The sequence below is a fragment of the Monodelphis domestica genome, chromosome 1 (assembly GCF_027887165.1).
Source record: "Monodelphis domestica isolate mMonDom1 chromosome 1, mMonDom1.pri, whole genome shotgun sequence".
NCBI lineage: Eukaryota > Metazoa > Chordata > Mammalia > Didelphimorphia > Didelphidae > Monodelphis > Monodelphis domestica.
This window is the reverse complement of record NC_077227.1, coordinates 479,641,902-479,662,181: the sequence shown is the minus strand read 5'-3', so window position 1 is coordinate 479,662,181 and position 20,280 is coordinate 479,641,902. Positions and strand designations below refer to the sequence as shown.

At 41.8% G+C, this 20,280-nt stretch overlaps 1 protein-coding gene across 14 annotated transcripts in view; it reads left to right on the top strand.

The window, feature by feature from the left end:
* Window positions 1-20,280, top strand: part of MYT1 (myelin transcription factor 1) — a 206,572-nt gene that overhangs the window by 134,069 nt on the left and 52,223 nt on the right. For 11 of the 14 annotated variants that reach the window (XM_056812769.1, XM_007475479.3, XM_056812774.1 and 8 more), the window contains 5 exons: window positions 822-912; window positions 5,382-5,495; window positions 13,953-14,167; window positions 16,127-16,332; window positions 17,546-17,815. In XM_056812769.1, the coding sequence (XP_056668747.1) occupies window positions 822-912; window positions 5,382-5,495; window positions 13,953-14,167; window positions 16,127-16,332; window positions 17,546-17,815 (896 nt within the window). The remainder of the gene's footprint in view (window positions 1-821; window positions 913-5,381; window positions 5,496-13,952; window positions 14,168-16,126; window positions 16,333-17,545; window positions 17,816-20,280) is intronic. The other 3 variants (XM_056812770.1, XM_056812768.1, XM_007475478.3) reach the window with 1 other exon arrangement.

Here is a 20,280-nt window from a genome sequence, read left to right as displayed (position 1 = left end):
AGGGGCTGCCTACATAAAATATTTCCCATAACCAGTTATTAAACTGACAATTGCAATGTGTAAAAAATATACAAGATGTGCCTGCAGATAGCCAGTGGGTACATGTGGACGATGCTATAGAATACAGACTATGGTTGATCTCTCCCTGAGCCTTAAATAGAATACTCGTGGAGCATAAATAACATTCATCATTGGGTGTGTGGGATAATGGGATAATGGCCAAATTGGCCTTATCTGTCATTCCAAAGGTTGCAGGCTTGTAATAAACACAGAACTGCAGGAATTGGATTTGAGGAGAAGGGATTGAGGAGATGAGAACAGTCACCTTCATAGTAGCTTGAATTCAAAACAAAAAGAAAGACATGGGAAGCAAATTATTTTGTAAGGTTATCACTGCAGGAGGCAGATTACAATTAGATGGAAACTACAGCCCATTTGAAGGATAAAAGACAGGCAACAACACCAAGTATTTGTTCTTCTCTGCCATAGAGAGGCAGAATTCAAAAGAAGAGGATGACTCACTTACCCACCTCCTCTACCTTCTATACATGCACATATGCACATGTGCACACACGTGCACACACACACACACACACACACACACACACACACACATACCTTGCCCCATACTTGATCTAGATCTCAATTCTGGTTTAAGAGTGACTGGCTCCAGCTCCTCCTTTCCTATAGAAATTTCCTAAAGGAATGTTTCTGTTTGTTCAAGCCCTAGAATGTGGCTTGTCGAATGATTTGATTACCTGTCTCTTTTTTTCAACTCTGCCTCACCTCTTCCCTTCTCCCCCTCCCTGTCTCTCCTACAGTCTTGGCCATGCATGAGAATGTGTTGAAATGCCCCACTCCTGGCTGTACAGGGCAAGGTCATGTAAACAGCAACCGGAACACACACAGAAGGTACTTGTCATGCAGCTGATAGGAGGGTGGAGCCACCAACCAGCTCAAGGGGCCTCAAACAACTAACAACTGTGTCTAATGCAATAGTAGTCTGTTGGCTCATTGCCTGAAAGTATGTTGGCTCATAGTCCCTGGGGCTAAGGAAAACTCAGATTTTTCTCCTTTTGATTCCTATGCCCTACAAGCCTGATTTCCTTCTTGCCAATAATTCTGAGGGAGCCTAGGGAGATACATGATGGGAAGGGAAGGGAGAGGACAAGACTGCAAATGGGGTAATGTGGGATGAGCCTATACTCATATCAGAAAAACAAGTGGAAATTTGGGTCCAAAAAATTATTTGTAAGACAGAAACTGAATATCTTCTTCTTAGTTGAGAGATAACAGGGAAAAATAAGGGGGAAAACAAAGGAGTAAATAATTTTCTTTATGAGTAGTTCAGGTAAAAGACTTGGCATGGAAAAAGAGGTTGAAATCTGAGTCATAAATAGATTTCAGTGATCTAGTCCATGTCTGTCCCCCATGATGACAAATAACTCAGAATTGATTGAACATGCCTCTATAATTCTCACCCAAGTGCATTAATTCCGTGTGTCATCAATGATCATGTTCAATTAATGACATATTAATATTTGTACCTGGACCTTATGTTGTTCACTCATCCATTACGTAATAAATATCTATTAAGCACCTACTGTGTGGAGAGCACTATGCTAGATGCTGGTAGAGACTGAGTTTTGTTAAGACATGGCCACTTCTTTCATAGAATACTTATAGTCTACTAATGTTACTAAGAAAGTCTCCCAAGCTAATAAACCAAATAAGGTTAAATTTAAAACTTATTTGATTACATCATAACTTCTCCAATCCTGAATTAGGAAGTTAAAATACTTGATTTTATACACTCTGTTGATGTTAAAAAGTACAACTAGTCCTTTCTCTATTTTCATGTTATCCAATATCTATTAACTAGGAGTCTTCGTAGAAACCCTTGTCACTGTCTAATTTACGGACCCTTTACAGGGCTAGCTGTCTTAATAAGTTATATTGGATGTCCATGGTAAATCCAAATGAAGTCTCAGATCTTTTGATAGGCTGCAATGTCTTTCTTCCTTTCTGGGTAGCAATGATCCCAGGGCTAATGGTGTCATGTAAAAATAACTTATGCTCACGCACATATATACACAGTCCTCATAGAACATGAGCAGCAGGGAAGGCAGGAAGGAATCTGCCCTGTTGGAGTCAGTAACAAGACCTTTCCTATAACAGATAGTGACTGTCTAATCTCACTAGCCAGCTTATTTAAAAAACATATTTAGAGAACTGCTTCCCATGGTCAAATCTCCCTCTCCTGGGTATATAGGCTGTGACAAGTTACCATCATGGTGTAAGCTCTGGATTGGGAGTCAAATGACTTGAATTCATTTCCTGGGTCTACCACAAATGACTAAGCAAGTCACTCAACCTCTTTGGATCTGCTTCCACCTCAGTTAAATGAGGGGGATGGACTAGATCAGTGGTAGCAAACCTTTTAGAGACTGAGTGCCCAAAATCCACCCCCTTATCCCAGATAGGAGAGGGAGGAAGCATTGGGCTGCTGAGAAGAGGGGCAGGTGATTTGGAAAATGCCCTCAATCATGGTGGAGAGGGGGAAGGGAGCAGCCCCCTTTGGCACCTATGCCATAGTTTCACCAAAACAGGACTAGATGATCTCAGTGTTCCTCTTTAGACTCAACAAGCTGCCAGGCTTCCCATCATGGCTCAGTATTGGGTCAGACTTAGGCAATAAGAATGAGGGTGTGTTCTTTTTTAAAGAACTCTTAGAGTTCTTCAGAGGGTGGAGCCAACTACCAAACCAACTTCATAACCTGAGACAGCAAATAGTTGTATGGAATGCAATGTTGGCCCCCTGGCCAACAACCTGAAATTTTCTTCCCTTCTCCTTTCTTTTGAGGCAAATACTCTAATTACAGTGAAATTCCACTGCTGACCTGGTATTTTCTAATAGCATCTACTGTGTGGGGCAGATGGTAGCAGCCTGTGGTACTATCCTTTCTCTGTGGGGGAGAAAAGAATTGACTCCAAAGACTATCTGTTGCAGACCAGTGGGCAAGATTTGTATTTTAGCAACAAATTCAATTCCACAGACACTTATTAAGCACCTACTGTGTGCAAAATACTAGGCTCAACACTGGGAATATAAAGATGAAAAACAGTCTCTGTCTTCAAGGAGCCAGTAGCCTTGACATATCTGTAGAGTGGACATGACATCGAGAAAGATAATTAAGATGAAAGGTAAAGTGTGATGAGATCTTAAAAGATTCAAACTAAATGTTCTAAGAAAATTTGGAGGAAGAAGAGAACACTTTCAGGAGGATGACTGAGGTGGACTTCATGGAGAAGGCACTTGAGCCAAACCTTGAAATAAGAAAGGGATTTTGGCAGATGGTGATAGAGAAGGGGCTGTGAATACACAGAGGCCAGGGAGGATAAATGTTGTTTGGGAAACAGCAGTTCAGTTTGTCTGGAACAAAGAGGGCATGAAAGAGAGTCATAGAGAATTAAGCTAAGAAGATAGGTTAGGGCCAGGTATGGAAGGCCTCATATGCCATATCTAGGAGTTAGTTTTATCCCAGAGACAACAGAGAGCCACTTAAGATTCTGGAAAAGGAGAGCCTGTGCTTTAGGGAGACTATCTTTATAGGATAGATTGGAGAGGATAAGAATTGGAGATAGGGAAACCACTTAGGAGGCTACTATAATAATTCACATGAGAGATAGTGATTCAAACGGGATGAATTCAAGAGGTTTTCTTATTAGTAGAATCAATATTCCTTGTTAACTAGAAAGGTAGATTGGAGCCAGCTGTATAGGGCTTCAGATTAGATGAGAAGCCTCAGGTATGGGGGATGAGAAAAAAGGGAAAGTCTCCTAAGAAACCCCGGAAAGTTTATAACCTAGGTTCATATATTCAGAGTTTTAGAGCTATAAAGAGACTTTAGGGACAAGCAGGTAGTTCAGTGGATTGAGACCTGACCCAGAGATGGGAGGTCCAGGGTTCAAATCTGGCCTCAGACACTTCTTAGCTGTGTAATCCTGGGTAAATTGCTTATCCCCCATTGCCTATCCCTAACCACTCCTCTGCCTTGGAACCAATACACAGTATTGAGTCTAAGACAGAAGATAAGGGCCTAAAAAAAGAGAGATTTTAGAATCTAATCCAATCTTCTCATTTTACAGATGAGGAAACAACCTAAAACCCAGGGAGATTAAGTGACTTTCATGCTCATGAATATTGTCAGATGGCAAGAATGACCATGTTTCCCATAAAATGATGATGGAAACATCAACTCCTTTCTCTAATGCCTACCACATCTATAACCTCTGGCAAGTCACTTAACCTCCCTAAGTCTCAGTTTCCTCAACTTTTAACTGAAGGGCCACAAAGAATCAGAGAAAGCAGAACAATTTTAAAAACATGTTGAATTTATTAGCTAGCTTAAAAGAAAAGCAAGTTGTATATAATAGAGAATCTCATTGTACAATGTTCTTTTTTCTGATCTACTATGCATATGGATATGTTAATTTTATTTATGTCTCTTAAGTTCAGATTTTTAAAAAATGAAATGAAATAAGAGGAGGAACTAGATGGCCTCTAAGGTCTCTCCTGGCTCTAGAACTCTGAGTTTATGTTTTTATTGCTTTGAGGCACATGGTAATAATAATAGAAATAAAAAGCTGACAACCATGTAGCACATTAAGGTTTACTGAGTGCTTCACATAAATTAGCTCATTTTATCCTCATAACTTTCTGGGGTAGGAACTTCAGGTATGATTATTATCCCTGTTTTACCTGAAGAACCAAGTCTTCCAACTCCTTTAATTACCTCTCAATGGATGTTGGTGTCACCAAAAGGAAATGAGGAGATGGAAAGAAGAGAGGATTTAGGGAGGGAGATGATGAGTTTGCCTGCAGACAAGTTGAGTTTGAGGTGCCAGGGGGATATTTAGATTTAGACGTTAGTCAGAGAGTGAAATTCAGGAGTGAACTTGGGGAAAATTAGTGCTGAATAAACATATTTGTGAGTCTTTAGAAAGGGGTGATAATCGAAGTCATTAGAGCAGATGGGACAGCCAATCAAGACTACAGAAAGAGAAGAGAGTGGAATCTAGGATAGAGCCTTTGGGGACACCCACACTTAGAGAGTGGGAGGACAATGAACCAATGAAGGAAATAGAAGAGTGGTCAGGCAGAATGCTCTTTCCTGCTTAGGATTTCTTCCAGATGTTTCTTCATTGTCCTTTCCAGTGGCCCCATCCCATCACACCAGTGGAGCTCTGTGAGTGCTCATATTTGGGGGGGTGAGATGGCAACAATAAGACTAAGACACATTCAGTGCAAATCCTGAGCCAAGGGAGATGTCTCCCTGTTGCTTATGCTCAGTTTTTCCTCCTTGTGTTTTTTTCCTTAGTTTGTCTGGGTGTCCCATTGCTGCAGCTGAAAAATTAGCCAAATCTCATGAGAAGCAACAGCCGCAGGCGGGCGATCCTTCCAAGAGTAGCTCAAATTCTGATCGGATTCTCAGGTGAGTGAAGTAGAGAGGACAGAAGCAAATATCACTAGTAAGAACATACCCCTTTTCATTGGGACTCAAAGGGCGCTCCTTCCATGTCCCTTGATGACATGCTTATATTCTATGGCTCTTTTGCTTTAGTGATAAGTCCTGTTTTTACATCTGTAAGGCATTCCAAGATGGGTAGATAGTTCATTGATAATTCAAGATTGTAAGCTCTTTGAGAGCAGAGACCATGTCATTTTCCATCTTTGTGTCTCTAGTGCTAAGCATTGACACCTGCACATTTTAGGTGCTTAATGTAAACTGAGACAAAATGAAATCTTAAACTAGGGGGAAAGGAGGATCAAAGAAAGGATAAGTAAGATTGTTGATCAGGTAAATGGGATGGAGATGACCAATAAGAAAAAGCACAACTGCCAGCTCTCTTGCTTCTGTTTCCTCTACAAAACAGAATGACCTTTGAACTGGAAAAGGCAGGACAAAAACAGCTATGTGGAGTTGAAATAGTGAGAGGGAACCTAGCTGATCTTGATGAGATGAATGCTCCAGGCCCAGGGAAATTAAAGAAATTGTGGCTATGATTGCTAAACCTATCAGTGAACTTTGAAAGACTGGGGAGATCAGAAGTGCCACATGACTAAAGAAGAACAAATATTCTAATTTTTGAAACAGGAAAGAGAGAGGAGTCCAGAGTATACAGGCTTTTAAGCTTGACTGTAATTTCTGATAAAACTTTAAAATGAATTATTAAAAGGATGATTAGTGAATGTCTACAAAAGGAAGCAGTGAGCCCATGGTTTTTTAAGAACTGGTCATGCTAAAATTGGAAAAATGCTACAGTTTCTCTAGACCTTAACTAAATATTTGGCAAAGCCTCTCATGTCATCCTCATGGACAACATGGACAGCTAGCTATCAGCTGTGATAAATTCAAAACTGGTTGGATGACTGAATCTATATCCAATGGTTCAGTGTTAATTTAAAAGGAGATCTCTCCTGGAGTACTCCAACTTCCAGTCTTTAACTTTCTGCTGTTAAACATTTTTATCAGGGAATTGGACCAAGTTCTAGATGACATTTTTGTCAATTTTGCATATGCCACAAGCTGTTTGACTTGGAGTCAGGAAGGTGTGGGTTCAAATCCTGTTTACTAGCTGTGTGATGATAGGGAAATCACTTAACCTCTTAAAGTCTCAATTTCTTCATCTATAAAATGAGACAGTTGAATTCTGTGGCCCTTAGATCCCTTCTTCCAAAATGAAATCTATGATCCAAGTGATCGCTCCTCTGATGGCCAACACTGAGGATGATGACATTTAGTTTCTGCAAATATCTCAATGAACTGATTAAGCCAAATGTAGTAAGATAAAATTTAATGAGGATAAATGTAAAGTTTTACACAGGTTGAAAAACAACTTCACAAGTACAAAATAAAAGAGGTGTGGTTAAATGGAAATGTTTTGGAAACGTGTGTGTGTGTGTGTGTGTGTGTGTGTGTGTGTGTGTGTGTGTGTGTGTGTGAGTGAGTCAATAGGGAGCTATGGCAGCCAAAAAAAGCTAATGAATCTTGCACCAAGTTAAGAGACGTATTTAGGTCTAAGAAAAGAGGGGATAGCTCAACTGTATTTTGTACTGATAAAACCACATCAGGAAGTATAGTGTTCAATTCTGGGTGCTACATTTTAGAAAGCACATTGATAAGCTGGAGTACAGCCAAGAGAAAGCCAGCCAGGATGGTAAAGGGTCTTGAGTTCATGCCATGCAAGCTTCAGTTGGAGAAACTAAGGATACTCAACCAGGAGAAGAGAAGACTTTAAATAATTTAAAAGGCTCTCATGTGGAAGAGGACTTAGATTTGCTTGGCCCTTGAACAGAAATGAGAGGCTGTAGGAATAGGTATAGGCTTGATATAAGGAAAAGACAACTTCTAAACAATGTGAACTCTCCAAAACAGTGAAAGGGCCTTCACTGGATGACCACAGGTTACATATTTTGAGGAGGGGGATTCTTGTTCAGGTACACATTACATTAGATGTCCCCTGGGGTCCCATCTGATTGTGACAGTCACTATTTCTGCTTTTACTAATTTATTCAAATTGAATTGAATTGTTCATTTCAAGGAGTACACACAGGACAATAACTTCTGTAACACTGGGTAATGCAACAGCCCTGGGCCAAGGGAGTTATGGTGAATCTAAAGACATTTTTTTGGATTACTTTTCAATGCAAAATGCATAGGAATCATTGCTGATGCATTAGCCTAGCCAGAGGAATTCTTTCTTTTCTTTTTCTTTTTTTTTAAACTTGACTGGGAATGAGTGTGTTGCTTTTTTCTTTCGTTTTCTCATGTTGGCCTGGCGAATTAGTGCTCTTTTTGGTCTAAGGAAAATTTTTGAAAGGAGAGTTGATCAATCACCCCTATCTATATCACTTAATACATGTAGCATCAAATACTGTAATATGAGTGATTGGGTATTAAGGAAAAGATATTTAAAAAGGCTATACACAGAACTTAGATTTCTACTTTCTCATATAAGAAGATTTATTGAAGGGAAATGCATGATAGAAAGAGAAGATGGGTTGGCTGTGTGTTGAGGGCAAGGGATGATGGGAAGATGGCCATATTATTCCACTGGTACTGTCACAGCATTGGGAAAAATTAAGAGAGGCCTCTAGCACACAGGGTAGAACCTTTGTGATAGCAAGTTTAGTAAAGAACATGGACAAGTGTCATACAAGGTGGGCAGGCATGAATAGATTATAATCTCCATTGTTGGAGAGAACTGCCAAATTGATGAGATCATAGACCCATTTTGTATATTTGATCATTTGCTACAGCTGACCAAGGATTCAGGAGGACCATCAATGAGAGAAGGTTAGGTCAGTATCCTAGAAGGGGGCCTTCACTAGTTCTTTGGGCCACAGTTTGAAAGCTACAGCTTTTGCCTGCCCTGTCAGATCATTCTGGGTTAGAATGAAGCATCATAAGATGGCTTCTTAGATTTCCCCTTTTACATAGGAAAATCCCATTCCTAATGTGCTTCCAGGATATTTCACGATATTTATGACTTCCTCCTTTCTTAAGAGTTCCAAAATAATGATTAGTGGGGAAATAAGGTTTTATCTGTTTTCTTCACTCTCAACTCTATACTTTGGGATCTTTGAGCATTATAATTTGTTAATGGTCTGAAGGAAGAGGAAAAGGAATCAGAAAAGAGACCAAGTCATCCTATGTCTAACTTTTCTAATGTACAGCCCTAAGAGTGATCTCATAGAAAAACAGGTCCACTCCTATGACTTTGACTGGTTCCTATGGAAAATTTATCTGAAAGTTTCCCAGAGCACATGGGTTCATCCTATGCATAGGTGGCCATTAGCTCATAAGGGGCTCCAGGGCAAATCCTAGAACAAAAGTGCCATTAAGTTTGGTCATGGCCTGAATTTATGATCCAGTTCTAATCATCTGGGATGATTAAATTCTAAAGTATGCAATAAATGCAACAAACAAGTTAACATTCACTACAAGTTTTTGTTTGGTACTGCCCATATTAGGATGTCTTGCATCTATGAGATGGGCTGGTAGACAATTGAATCAGCTAGACGGCACAGCGAATAGAGCACTGGTCCTGGAGTCAGGGGAACCTGAGTTCAAATCCAGCCTCAGATACTAGCTGTGTGAACCTGGGCAAGTCACTTAACCTTGTTTGCTTCCATTTACTCATCTGTGAAATGAGCTGAAGAAGGAAATGGTAAATCACTCTAATGTCTTTGCCAAGAAAACCTTAAATGGGACCTTGAACAGTCAGAAACAACTAATAATCACCTTAACAAGAACAACAAGGCAGACAATTACCCAGAGCTAGAAGAGCCTCAGCAACAACTGGCTCTAAAACCTGTCATGTTAGTATTTTTATAAGATGTTTGGGGATTTGCCTATTTATAGAGTATGTTTCAACTACCAAGAGGAAGTATGTTTTCTTTTTTATCTATTTATTTGTTTATTTATTTTTTTAAACCCTTACCTTCCGTCTTGGAGTCAATACTGTGCATTGGCTCCAAGGCAGAAGAGTGGTAAGGGCTAGGCAATGGGAGTCAAGTGACTTGCCCAGGGTCACACAGCTGGGAAGTGTCTGAGGCCAGATTTGAACCTAGGACCTCCCAACTCTAGGCCTGGTTCTCAATCCACTGAGCCACCCAGCTGCCCCCAGAAGTATGTTTTCTAAGAATCAAGTGTGATCAACTTTCCTTTCTCCCTGAAAGAACTCAGGTAAAATTCTTGAAGGTCCCACCCTGCTAAGTCTTAAGTTTCAGATTCTAGGAGTTGCTAATGCAATCATTAGTGAAGTGTTGTGTTATAGTAGAATGAGTGAGCACTGGACTTTAAGTTAGAAAAGACTCATTTAGACCTAGATAGATTGTATCACCTCTCTGCCTCAGTTTTATCATCAAAGCAATAGAATTTTTAAGCATAGTGGTTCAAATGTGTAATCTTCTCAGTGTGGGAGCTCCTGGTAGGGAAATTCCACCAATGGAGACTGGTGTCTTAGAGAGTTGCCCAGGGAAACAGTGATTTATTGACTTCTCCAAGGTCACACATCTATTATGTATCAGAGGTAAGATTTGAACCCAGGACTTCCTTACTAAAAGGATGGCCATCTATCCACTAAGCCACACCACCCAGCCATACAATGAGAGTAATAATACTCATGCCATCTATTTCTTAGAGTTGTAAGGAAAGCAAGCTTTGGCAAGCCTTAAAATGTTATAGAAATGGGAGTGATCATTCTCATCCTGGTGAGAGAATTGCAATGATCTTACCCCTCCCCCTTTAACTTTCCTGGCACCCTGAGGCAGCAGCAGAGACATGTGCTTGTCTCTCCATGGGAGCAAAGAAAGGATTGCCTGGAAATCTAGCCTAGAACCTGGAGCCATGTGTGCTCTCTGAGTATCCATTCCCTTGACGGTGACTTTAACCAAGCTGAATGCCAATTCTTGACCCTGAGATGTCTGGGTTTTCCTCCTGGCTAAGAGCAGTGGGTCTGGGTTCTAGCTATGTTTCTAATGCAAAATTTGTTTTGTGACTTGGACAAGTTATTTCACTTCCCGACCTCAGTTTCCTCATCTCTGAGAAGGGAAAAAACAATAGTAGGTCTAACAACCCAACGGTGGGAACTGACATGAGAAGACAAATTACAAAGTATTGGGGGGAGGGGGACAGAGGAAGAGGGGCTACCAATACAATATTAATATATTTCAATGTATCACAGGACTCTATTCATGTATTTTATTGTATCAAAGAACTGGATTGAAATCCTGCCTCCATGAAGTGTGTCCATAGAATTCAATTTCCTCATCTGTAAATGGGTCAGACTAAATAGCTTCTGAGATCTTTTTAGCTCAAAATCTGTAATCTGATGATGGTAATGTGAAATATCTATTTTTAAAAATCCATATGCTGGGGGTGGGGGGTGGGGCGAAGAGGAGGAATGGGGTGGGGAGAGGCGGCTCATCCTCACCTCAACTGCGGGTTCCGAGGGCTGCTGGAGTCTAGAGCGGAGAGAAGTGGGCCGGCCCGATCGGGGGCGGGTTCTGGGCCAGGCAGGTCATAGAGCGCATAGAGCGGGTATCGGCCCGGAGCAGCCTTCTTTAGCTGGAGCTTGAGGAAGACCTGGGAGGCCCCTTATGGCTGGGTTCGGACCACAGTGGTTCCCTGGCCAGCTAAGGCTGGGGAGACACAGTGGAAAGGCTTTCCCACTTGTGTTTTGGAAAACAAAAAATAAAAAGCGAATTCTGCTTTAAGATATCGTATCCCCAGAGCTTTGGGCACCACAGCCTTGGATCTGGGGGGTCTCCCTCACATAAGTTAATTCCCATCAGCAAACTCTGCTGTCTCTTCTGCCGTCCACCCTGAATTGGCCAAACCACAGCCAAATTGGCCTTCCTGCCTCCAGTCTACTTATTCCCATGTGGCTGAGCCTGGACTTGGACTCCAGTGGAGGGGTCTCTATCCCAGGGCGGGGCAAGAAATTGCAACTGACTTCCCAGCCAACTGACTTCCGGTAGGCAGATCACATGACCAGGTCTTCTTTACCTAGAGTCGTAGAGGATCAGTATTTGCTGTATGTACGTCAAATGCGTGCCAGGAACCAGATTCACTGTTCTGTTCTCCCATGGCAAAGCAGTTTACCTGGGCCAGATGAGCAGCTTTTATATTGACCTGGCCACCTGCATCAACTTCAACATCTTCTCTTATGATGACTCAGGCTATGTGGTGAGCTCAGGGAAACCCTCAGAGAAGAATCTCCACACCAGCGTGGCACATGTGCAGAGCTGCACCCAGGGAGCTGCTCAGTGCCCATCCCCCCTCTTCTCAGTGCCTAAGGACTTTTTTTTTTGCGTGCCCCACCCCTTAGTCCAGCAGCCCAAAGCAAGCTCTGTCTCCCTCAGCTCTCTGAGAGAGCTCACAGACAACTTGGATTTGCCCTCTGGGCACTTGAACTCAGAAAAAGTTCACCAAGGAGGCATCAGTGCTGTTCCACAGGCCCTTCAGACCAGGTATGGCATCTGCCCAGAGAATATCATCTTGTACAGGTAGGCATAGGAACAGTGCCCACTGTGGCCCTGGCCTCATATTATGAACGTGTTGTGGTGGTGCTGCATTCCTCCCTCACCTTGGGCACCAGGAAGATCGATTGCTTTGCTGCCTTCCCCAACATTAAGGTCTCCAAGATCACATCACCTGTGTTGATAACTCATACCACTGATGATGAGGTGATTGACTTCTCACATGGATTTCTGCTGAAAGAGAGCTGCTGGAAAGCTGTGGAGGATGCTGGGCACAATGACATTGAGCTTTATAGCCAATACTTGGTGTGCCTTTGAAAGTTCATCACCCAGAGCTGACCAACCAGCATAACTGAGGTTCCCAGGGAGCCCCTGATCAAGGCAGGATGGCCACTAATAGGCAGACAGGCCCAGATCCATTGGGAGCTCAGAACTGGCACTGCTGAAAAGTGAGAGCTCAACAGGATTGGCCCATTGAAGGCCTGGGAAGTGAGGAAGACCCTCCACACCTGAGCTTGCCTTTCCCAATCTGCTGTCCTTACAGGAGAGGGGAGGTACAGAATGATCCTCATCTTTCTCCCCACAAAGTCTGTAGTGATGACCCCAAACTGCTGCTGACACTGGGGCTGCCCCCATCACCTGAAAGGATCCAGGCAACACAAACCCCCTTCTCTCCTGCTATCTACCAGATCAATAGTAATAATATATTTGCCAAGTATGGTAGGGGAGGGCCTCAGTGGACTACATTCTTCCCCACACCCCTCCCTCAAAATCCCAAATTCCTGGGAAGGCAGTGACTGCATAAAAACACCTGCCCTCTCTCCCCACATAGCTCTCTCTCTGCCAAACAGAGAGGGGTATTCCTAACATACCCCAAGCCCCAAGGTGGATCATGCCCAGCAGGGCCCATCATTTCAGATACCCAAACTCCTTCCTTTCCCCCACTCTTCCCAACATGTACAGATATACAGATAGAAATATATCTGCATTCATTTAGGAAGCAAAAACAGAGAAGCTAAAGATTTAAATTTTTTTAAAATAAGAAATTTAAAAAATCTATATGCAGATATAGGAAGGAAGGAAGGAAGGAAGGAAGGAAGGAAGGAAGGAAGGAAGGAAGGAAGGAAGGAAGGAAGGAAGGAAGGAAGGAAGGAAGGAAGGAAGGAAGGAAGGAAGGAAGGAAGGAAGGAAGGAAGGAAGGAAGGAAGGAAGGGGGAAAATGGATGTATGGATACATAGCAAATACTCACAGGGAGCTGGATGGGTGTTGTTTTTATTTCTTTTTGTCTGGGTCTTTGTTATACAGAGAAATCTCTACCAATATAGACCTTTCAATTGTTGGTAAATCCTAGTATGGTGACCTGGTGACTTGCCCTGATCCATATTACATCATATGTGTCAGAAGATCCAGAGCTTCCCAACTCCAAACCCAGGATTTAACAATCCTCTAGACACAAAATACCTGACTCAGAGAATTCCTTTTATCAGATTGGTGGAGTGGTCACTCCTCACTTCTCTGCCAATCTGTTTGCAGAATCTCTCCTTCTGTGAGAGAAGTGCTATTTCACTATCTAGCTAATGGGAATGGAGGGAAAGGGGAGAAAGAGTCTCTTCTCAACTAAGAAAAGGATTTCTACTCAGGGTAGGAGTAAGGGGAAAGAATGATAAACCCAGAATTCTGGGTTCTAAGTCAGAATTCAAACATTTGCCTATGGAAACAATGTCACGTGGGATGATTAGATTCCCAGATCAACTTACAAAAATCTATGTAACCCATAATGTTACTCACATAGTAAAACACAACTCTGTAAGACTAATGTTATGTGTCCCTGAGGACCTTCCATTCTATGGAAGGAATATTTTCCTTGCTCTCACTGATCTCTGTCTTGTCAACCCCCTCCAGGCCGATGTGCTTCGTCAAGCAGCTGGAGATTCCTCAGTATGGGAGCTACAGGCCCAATATGGTCCCAGCCACACCCAGGGCCAACCTGGCTAAGGAGCTGGAGAAGTACTCCAAGGTCACCTTCGATTATGCAAGTTTTGATGCTCAGGTTTTTGGCAAACGCATGCTTGCCCCAAAGATTCAGACTAGCGAAACCTCACCTAAAGCCTTTAAATGTAAGTTGGAAAGGGATTGAAACTACTTTTAAATAATGTCTTCTGATTTTTCTTCAAGTGTCATAGGCCTAGTAGGTTGTTAAGGATACAGGATTGGTAGGGGCCAGAAAGGAGTGAGAGGATCCCTGGGACTCCTTGATTCAGTCTCATCCCTGAGGGGTTCGCACCTTAGTGTGTTTCTCAGTTAAAGCCACACCTAGTCTAGTCAGCTACACTTAGATTCCAAAGAATTCAAATGGCAGAGCTACAGTTCAGGCCTTTGTCCCAACTGAGTTGACTCAAGTACTTGGAAAATATGAAGTCACCCCCTCAGCCATCAAAACACAGGTGTCTAGGTATAGAGTTTGTGTCCCACCTGCCTCCATCACCACCATTGCCTACATCTAACTCTTTACCCTGGACAACCATAGTTATCACAACATTCAACCTTTAAGAATTTAATAAGCCCATTAGCCTTTGCAGAGACATGCCATGACCATCTTTGAAAGCCTTCTACAAAAATAAACCCATGCTCATATATGCTGTGTGTATGTGTGTGTGTGTATTTAAAGATTTAAGAAAACAGTTTGTAGAAGATGTTGTTAGCCCCAAGAGAGCTTTCTCTCTCTGACTAATCCTGAATTCAGAGTCCTGTTTAATCCTGGCGCAGCTGCTCTCTAAAAAGTGCTCATGCTTAAAAGCATCCCAGTTGGCTCCCCATGATGGAGGCTCCCTTTATTCCTGGGCTAAATCTGTAAAGGATCAGACAATGGAATTGGATGGAGGCCAGTGCACACAACTGCCACTGCCATCCTGGGTTAGCGCTGATGGGAAAGTAATTTGTTTCTCTGCACAAGTGACTCTCTTGCTGAATAGATTGTGTTATTTGCAATATTAGCAAAGAATTTTCAGGGTAATTGTACTGACAAAAATAATTCCCACAAACCCACTAGGATAATCCCTTCTATCTTTTCTCATCACTTATTTTACTAATTTGCTGATTGCAAGTCCATTAGTGCTAGAAATACTTATGAAATGGAAAAGCATCTCTGAGTGTATAGTGTGAAATTGAAATTGGCATTTCACCCTCATGAATGTTGTCAGGTTGTCCTCTGCACCCCTAAACAGGGATTAGACTGGACAATACAAGAAGGAATGAACTGCCCAGATCTCTTGAGTGTTTATCAAAAATATCATTTTAAGATGATGGCCATTGTGCAGAAATCATCACCATTCATAGAAAGAATATATTTTTTAAGAATCATCATTTTTAGAATGTAATCTTCTAACATACATGCACTTAACTTCCCATAAGATAAACTGGAGTGGTTCATAGTGAGGAAGAATAGAATTCAGAGTAAAAGTACATGGGTCCTGCTGTGTTCTAGGCTTTCAGGCTTATTGGACATATAGAGGAAATAACCTGACTACTAAGAAATATTGTATTTGACTACGAGTCCATCTAAAAGCAATTTCATGACTGCAATATAATTACTAACAAAGTATCATCGTTTTGTGTTTGAATTTTTCATATAACATGCTTTTCCTCCAACTCTAATGTAAATCTGGTGAGATAATGATTGTTGCTTAGGATGCCAAAAATTAAAAATTAAAAATCCAAACACAATGAGAGTCTCTCTAGAAGTTTTTGCCTATAAAGATTTTTCTCAATTGATGTGTTCAAATATTTAAGTGTTATCTACAGATCTACCATTTTTCATTTGCTTTCTAAGTAATAATTATATATACAGTGTTAAGAGCAAGAGTCTTGAAAAAGAGGACTTTGGTGAGGTGGGAAGAGATAAAGGTGGTTTATTGAGTGGGTTCTCTTGCATCTCTCACCCTCAGGATCCTTGAGTATCTCTAAGACCTACGCTCATATAAGTACCAGTTATACCTCCACTGAAATGCCCAAATTTATGAATAGCCTCTGTCTCTTTATTAAGTTGTGTGTCAGCCCATGTTGTTCCCTTTTTGCAGCCAAACCTTTTCCAAAGGCCTCTTCCCCCAGGCACAGCCCCTCCGGTAGTTATGTGAAGAGCACGTCATCTTCTTCCGCAGGCTTCGACTATTCCCATGATGCCGAGGCTGCGCACATGGCTGCCACTGCCATCTTAAATCTCTCCACCCGCTGCTGGGAAATGCCAGAGAATCTCAGCACAAAGCAGCAGGATATCCCCAGCAAGGTCAGTTCAGTGGGGTTTAGAAGTAAAGAAGACACTAGAGGTAATAGTAGGAGCTTCACAAAGCCAGAGGTACAGATGTCCAATGTGCCAAAGTGAAGGAGGAGTGAATCTGGGATTTAGGAGAGCCACTAACTGAAGAAATGCTTCTTCATTTCTTGTTTTGAGGTTACAGACAGTGACTTTATGGAATGAGCCCTTGAGATGAGCTCCACCCAATCTTCTCTTACCCAATACAGAAAATGGAATCATTTGGGGAAGGGTGGGATAGTGCTGTCTGGTTTAAGACTCTCTGATCCCTTTATTCTCCCTGCTAAATCAATGACCCCTGCAGAGCTAAAAGTTAATGAGTTCCCCCCAGATGAATCCTTTATTCTCTCTTCCTAAAGGCTACCATCACCATGGTGTACTCTCTAGAGCACCATGTATTTCATGTCATATTTATATATCAGTATATCAGCTCATTTCCCTCCTAGTTGTAGTGCTTTAAGACTTCTCTGACTTCTCCACCATACCTTGGAATAGGGTATCTTTCTCTACTCTATTTCAGCTTCCTTTTGTATTTTGTCTTCCCCCATTAGCTTATAAGCACCTTGAGGACAGAAACTATCTTTTTTTTCTTTATTATTATTTGTACTTCTAACACTTAGCACAGTGTCTGCCACATAGTAGGTGCTTAATAAATGTTTACTAACCCTTATTTTTTATTGAATGTTTTATAATGTGCTTAGCACAGTGCCTAGAACATAGTAGGCACTTAATTTTGTATTGAATTGAAAAGTATCATTAGATCATAGATTTAAAGATTCGTTTTACAGATTAGAAAAGGCCCAGAAGCTCAGAGAAGTTAAATTGTCCATGGTCACACAGGTGGTTAGGGGCAAGGGCAGAATTCAAACCCAGGTCTTTTGACTCTAAATCCTTTTCATTGTCCCACACTGCTTTTAGAAGTCAGCGTCCATGAATATTTGACTTGGTATCTGTTTAAACCATGAATATCAAGCAACAATTTCCCATGAGACCCTCGAAAGTTGGTAAGCCTTTGAAAAGGTGTCTTCTTTAGGTCTATGGAGTTGGTTCCCATTATCATCTCACAAAGGGGATGTTTTACTAAGGTCATCAGGGATACAGAATTCATTGTCAGATTTTCCATTCAAGATGCCCTTGGGCTAGGTAGCAGAATTACTCATGAAATATTTCATGTTTCAAATTGCAGTCTATGGACATTGAGGTGGATGAAAATGGGACTCTGGACTTAAGCATGAACAAACATCGCAAAAGGGAGAATGCCTTCCCCAGCAGCAGCAGCTGCAGCAGCAGTCCCAGCGTCAAATCCCCAGATGTTTCCCAACGCCAAAACAGTACCAGTGCCACAAGCAGCACCATGACCTCACCCCAGTCCAGTCAGACCTCACGGCAGGATGAGTGGGATGGCCCCATTGACTATACCAAACCCAGCCGTCAGCGAGAAGAAGAGCCTGAAGAGGTGGGTGACTGAAATATGGAGGCTCTAAGTTTTGATTTTGCTAACCTTCCTTGGATGGAAGAAAGAAATAAAGACTCAAGCAGTCCAGTCTCCTTCTGAGGCTGACATTGGGAAAACACAGATTGCTTGGTTTTATTCTCCTAATGATCACTTCTGAAAAGACCTTTTCCAATGGTGCTTTTTTTTTTTGCCCCCATGACTTTCATTCAGAACTTCAGGAATATGAGTCAGGTCTGGGTCCAGTCCCATGAAGGCCAATCATTATCTTGAAGCCTTATTCCTTGTTTTTCTTCTTTTAAACCCTTACTTTCCATCTTAAATCAATATTAAGACTGTGTGACCCTGGACAAGTCACTTAACCTCCATTGCCTATCCCTTACTGTTCTTCTGCCTTAGAACCAATACATAATATTAATTCTAAGACAGAAGGTAAGGGTTTAGAAAAAGAATGAATACTTAGTACTGGTTTCAAGGCCACTCGTCTGAGTGGTAAGGACTAGGCAATGGGAATTAAGTAATTTGACCAAGTCAGACAGGTAGGAAGGTCTGATGTCAGATTTGAACCCAGGACCTCTCTATCTCTAGGCCTGGTACTCTGTCCTCTGAGCCACATAGCTATCCCATATTTCTTGATTTTCTGACTGTCGTGGTCTTGGGGTAACTGTCAAGTTCATCAGTCAGAGAGAAGCTGGGGGTTTTATTTTTTCTCATCACACCTTAAGTTATCATTGAATTTGCCCAGTGATGTTACCTCCATATAACCCTCTCACAACCCATAGCCATGCATAAAACTTCCTCAAACAGGGTGGCTAGTGGAGTGGCCAGAGCTTCAAGGCTGAAGAAGAGAAAGTTTTTTAAGATAATTTTCTAAATGGGTGAATTTCAACCATCATAGTGTGCAATGAATAACATGTATTCACCAGACTTCCTTTAGCTTTGTGGGCATCATACTAACCTGAATACTAGCCCTGAGCTGCCCAAGACATTGTCATTCTTTCTCTCCATATGGCTCCAAAGCACCAGTTGAAGCAAATGAATTGATATTCTTTGTAAAACCCCTGGCATAAATAATGATCATCTGGGGCAGCTAGGTACAGTGGATAGTGCCAGGTCTGGAATTGAGAGGACTTGAGTTCAAATCTGGCCTCAGACATTGCCTAGCTGTGTGACCCGGGACAAGTCACTTAATTCTGTTTGCCTGGCCCTTGTCCCTCTTCTCTTAGAATTGATAATAAGACAGAAAGTAAGGGTTTAAAAAAAACACACACACTATGATCAGCCTAAATAGATGGGGACAAGAAAAGCAAGTGGCATAGTGGACTAGCATAATCTGTTCTGTATTAGGTTTCCAAACACTGGTAATCCAATTGAGTACAAAGCCTCCTAAAGAATAATAGTCCTGGGGGCAGCTGAGTGGCTCAGTGGATTGAGAACCAGGCCTAGAGATGGGAGATCCTGGGTTCAAATTTGGCCACAAACACTTCCTAGCTGTGTGATCCTGGGCAAGTCACTTAACCCCCATTGCCTAACCCTTACAACTCTTTGCCTTGGAACCAATACACATTATTGATTCTTTTTTTTTTACTTTAAACATTATTTTATTTGGTCATTTCCAAACATTATTCATTGGAAACAAAGATCATTTTCTTTTCCTCCCCCCCCTTCCCACCACCTCTCCCATAGCCGACACATGATTCCACTGGGTATCACATGTGTTCTTGGTTCGAACCAATTTCCATGTTGTTGGTATTTGCATTAGAGTGTTCAATTAGAGTCTCTCCTCAGTCGTATCCCCTCCACCCCTGTAGTCCAGCAGTTGCTTTTCATCGGTGTTTTTACTCCCACAGTTTATCCTCTGCTTGTGGATAGTGTTTTTTAGATCCCTGCAGATTGTTCAGGGACATTGCATTGACACTAATGGAGAAGTCCATCACCTTCGATTGTACCACAATGTATCAGTCTCTGTGTACAATGTTTTCCTGGTTCTGCTCCTCTCGCTCTGCATCACTTCCTGGAGGTTGTTCCAGTCTCCATGGAATTCCTCCACTTTATTATTCCTTTTAGCACAATAGTATTTCATCACCAACAGATACCACAATTTGTTCAGCCATTCCCCAATTGAAGGGCATCCCCTCATTTTCCAATTTTTGGCCACCACAAAGAGCGCGGCTATGAATATTCTTGTACAAGTCTTTTTACTTATTGTCTCTTTGGGGTACAGACCCAGCAGTGCTATGGCTGGATCAAAGGGCAGACAGTCTCTTATCACCCTTTGGGCATAGTTCCAAATTGCCCTCCAGAATGGTTGGATCAATTCACAACTCCACCAGCAATGAATTAGTGTCCCTACTTTGCCACATCCCCTCCAGCATTCATTACTTTTCTTTGCTGTCATGTTGAACAATCTGCTAGGTGTGAGGTGATACCTCAGAGTTGTTTTGATTTGCATTGCTCTGATTATAAGA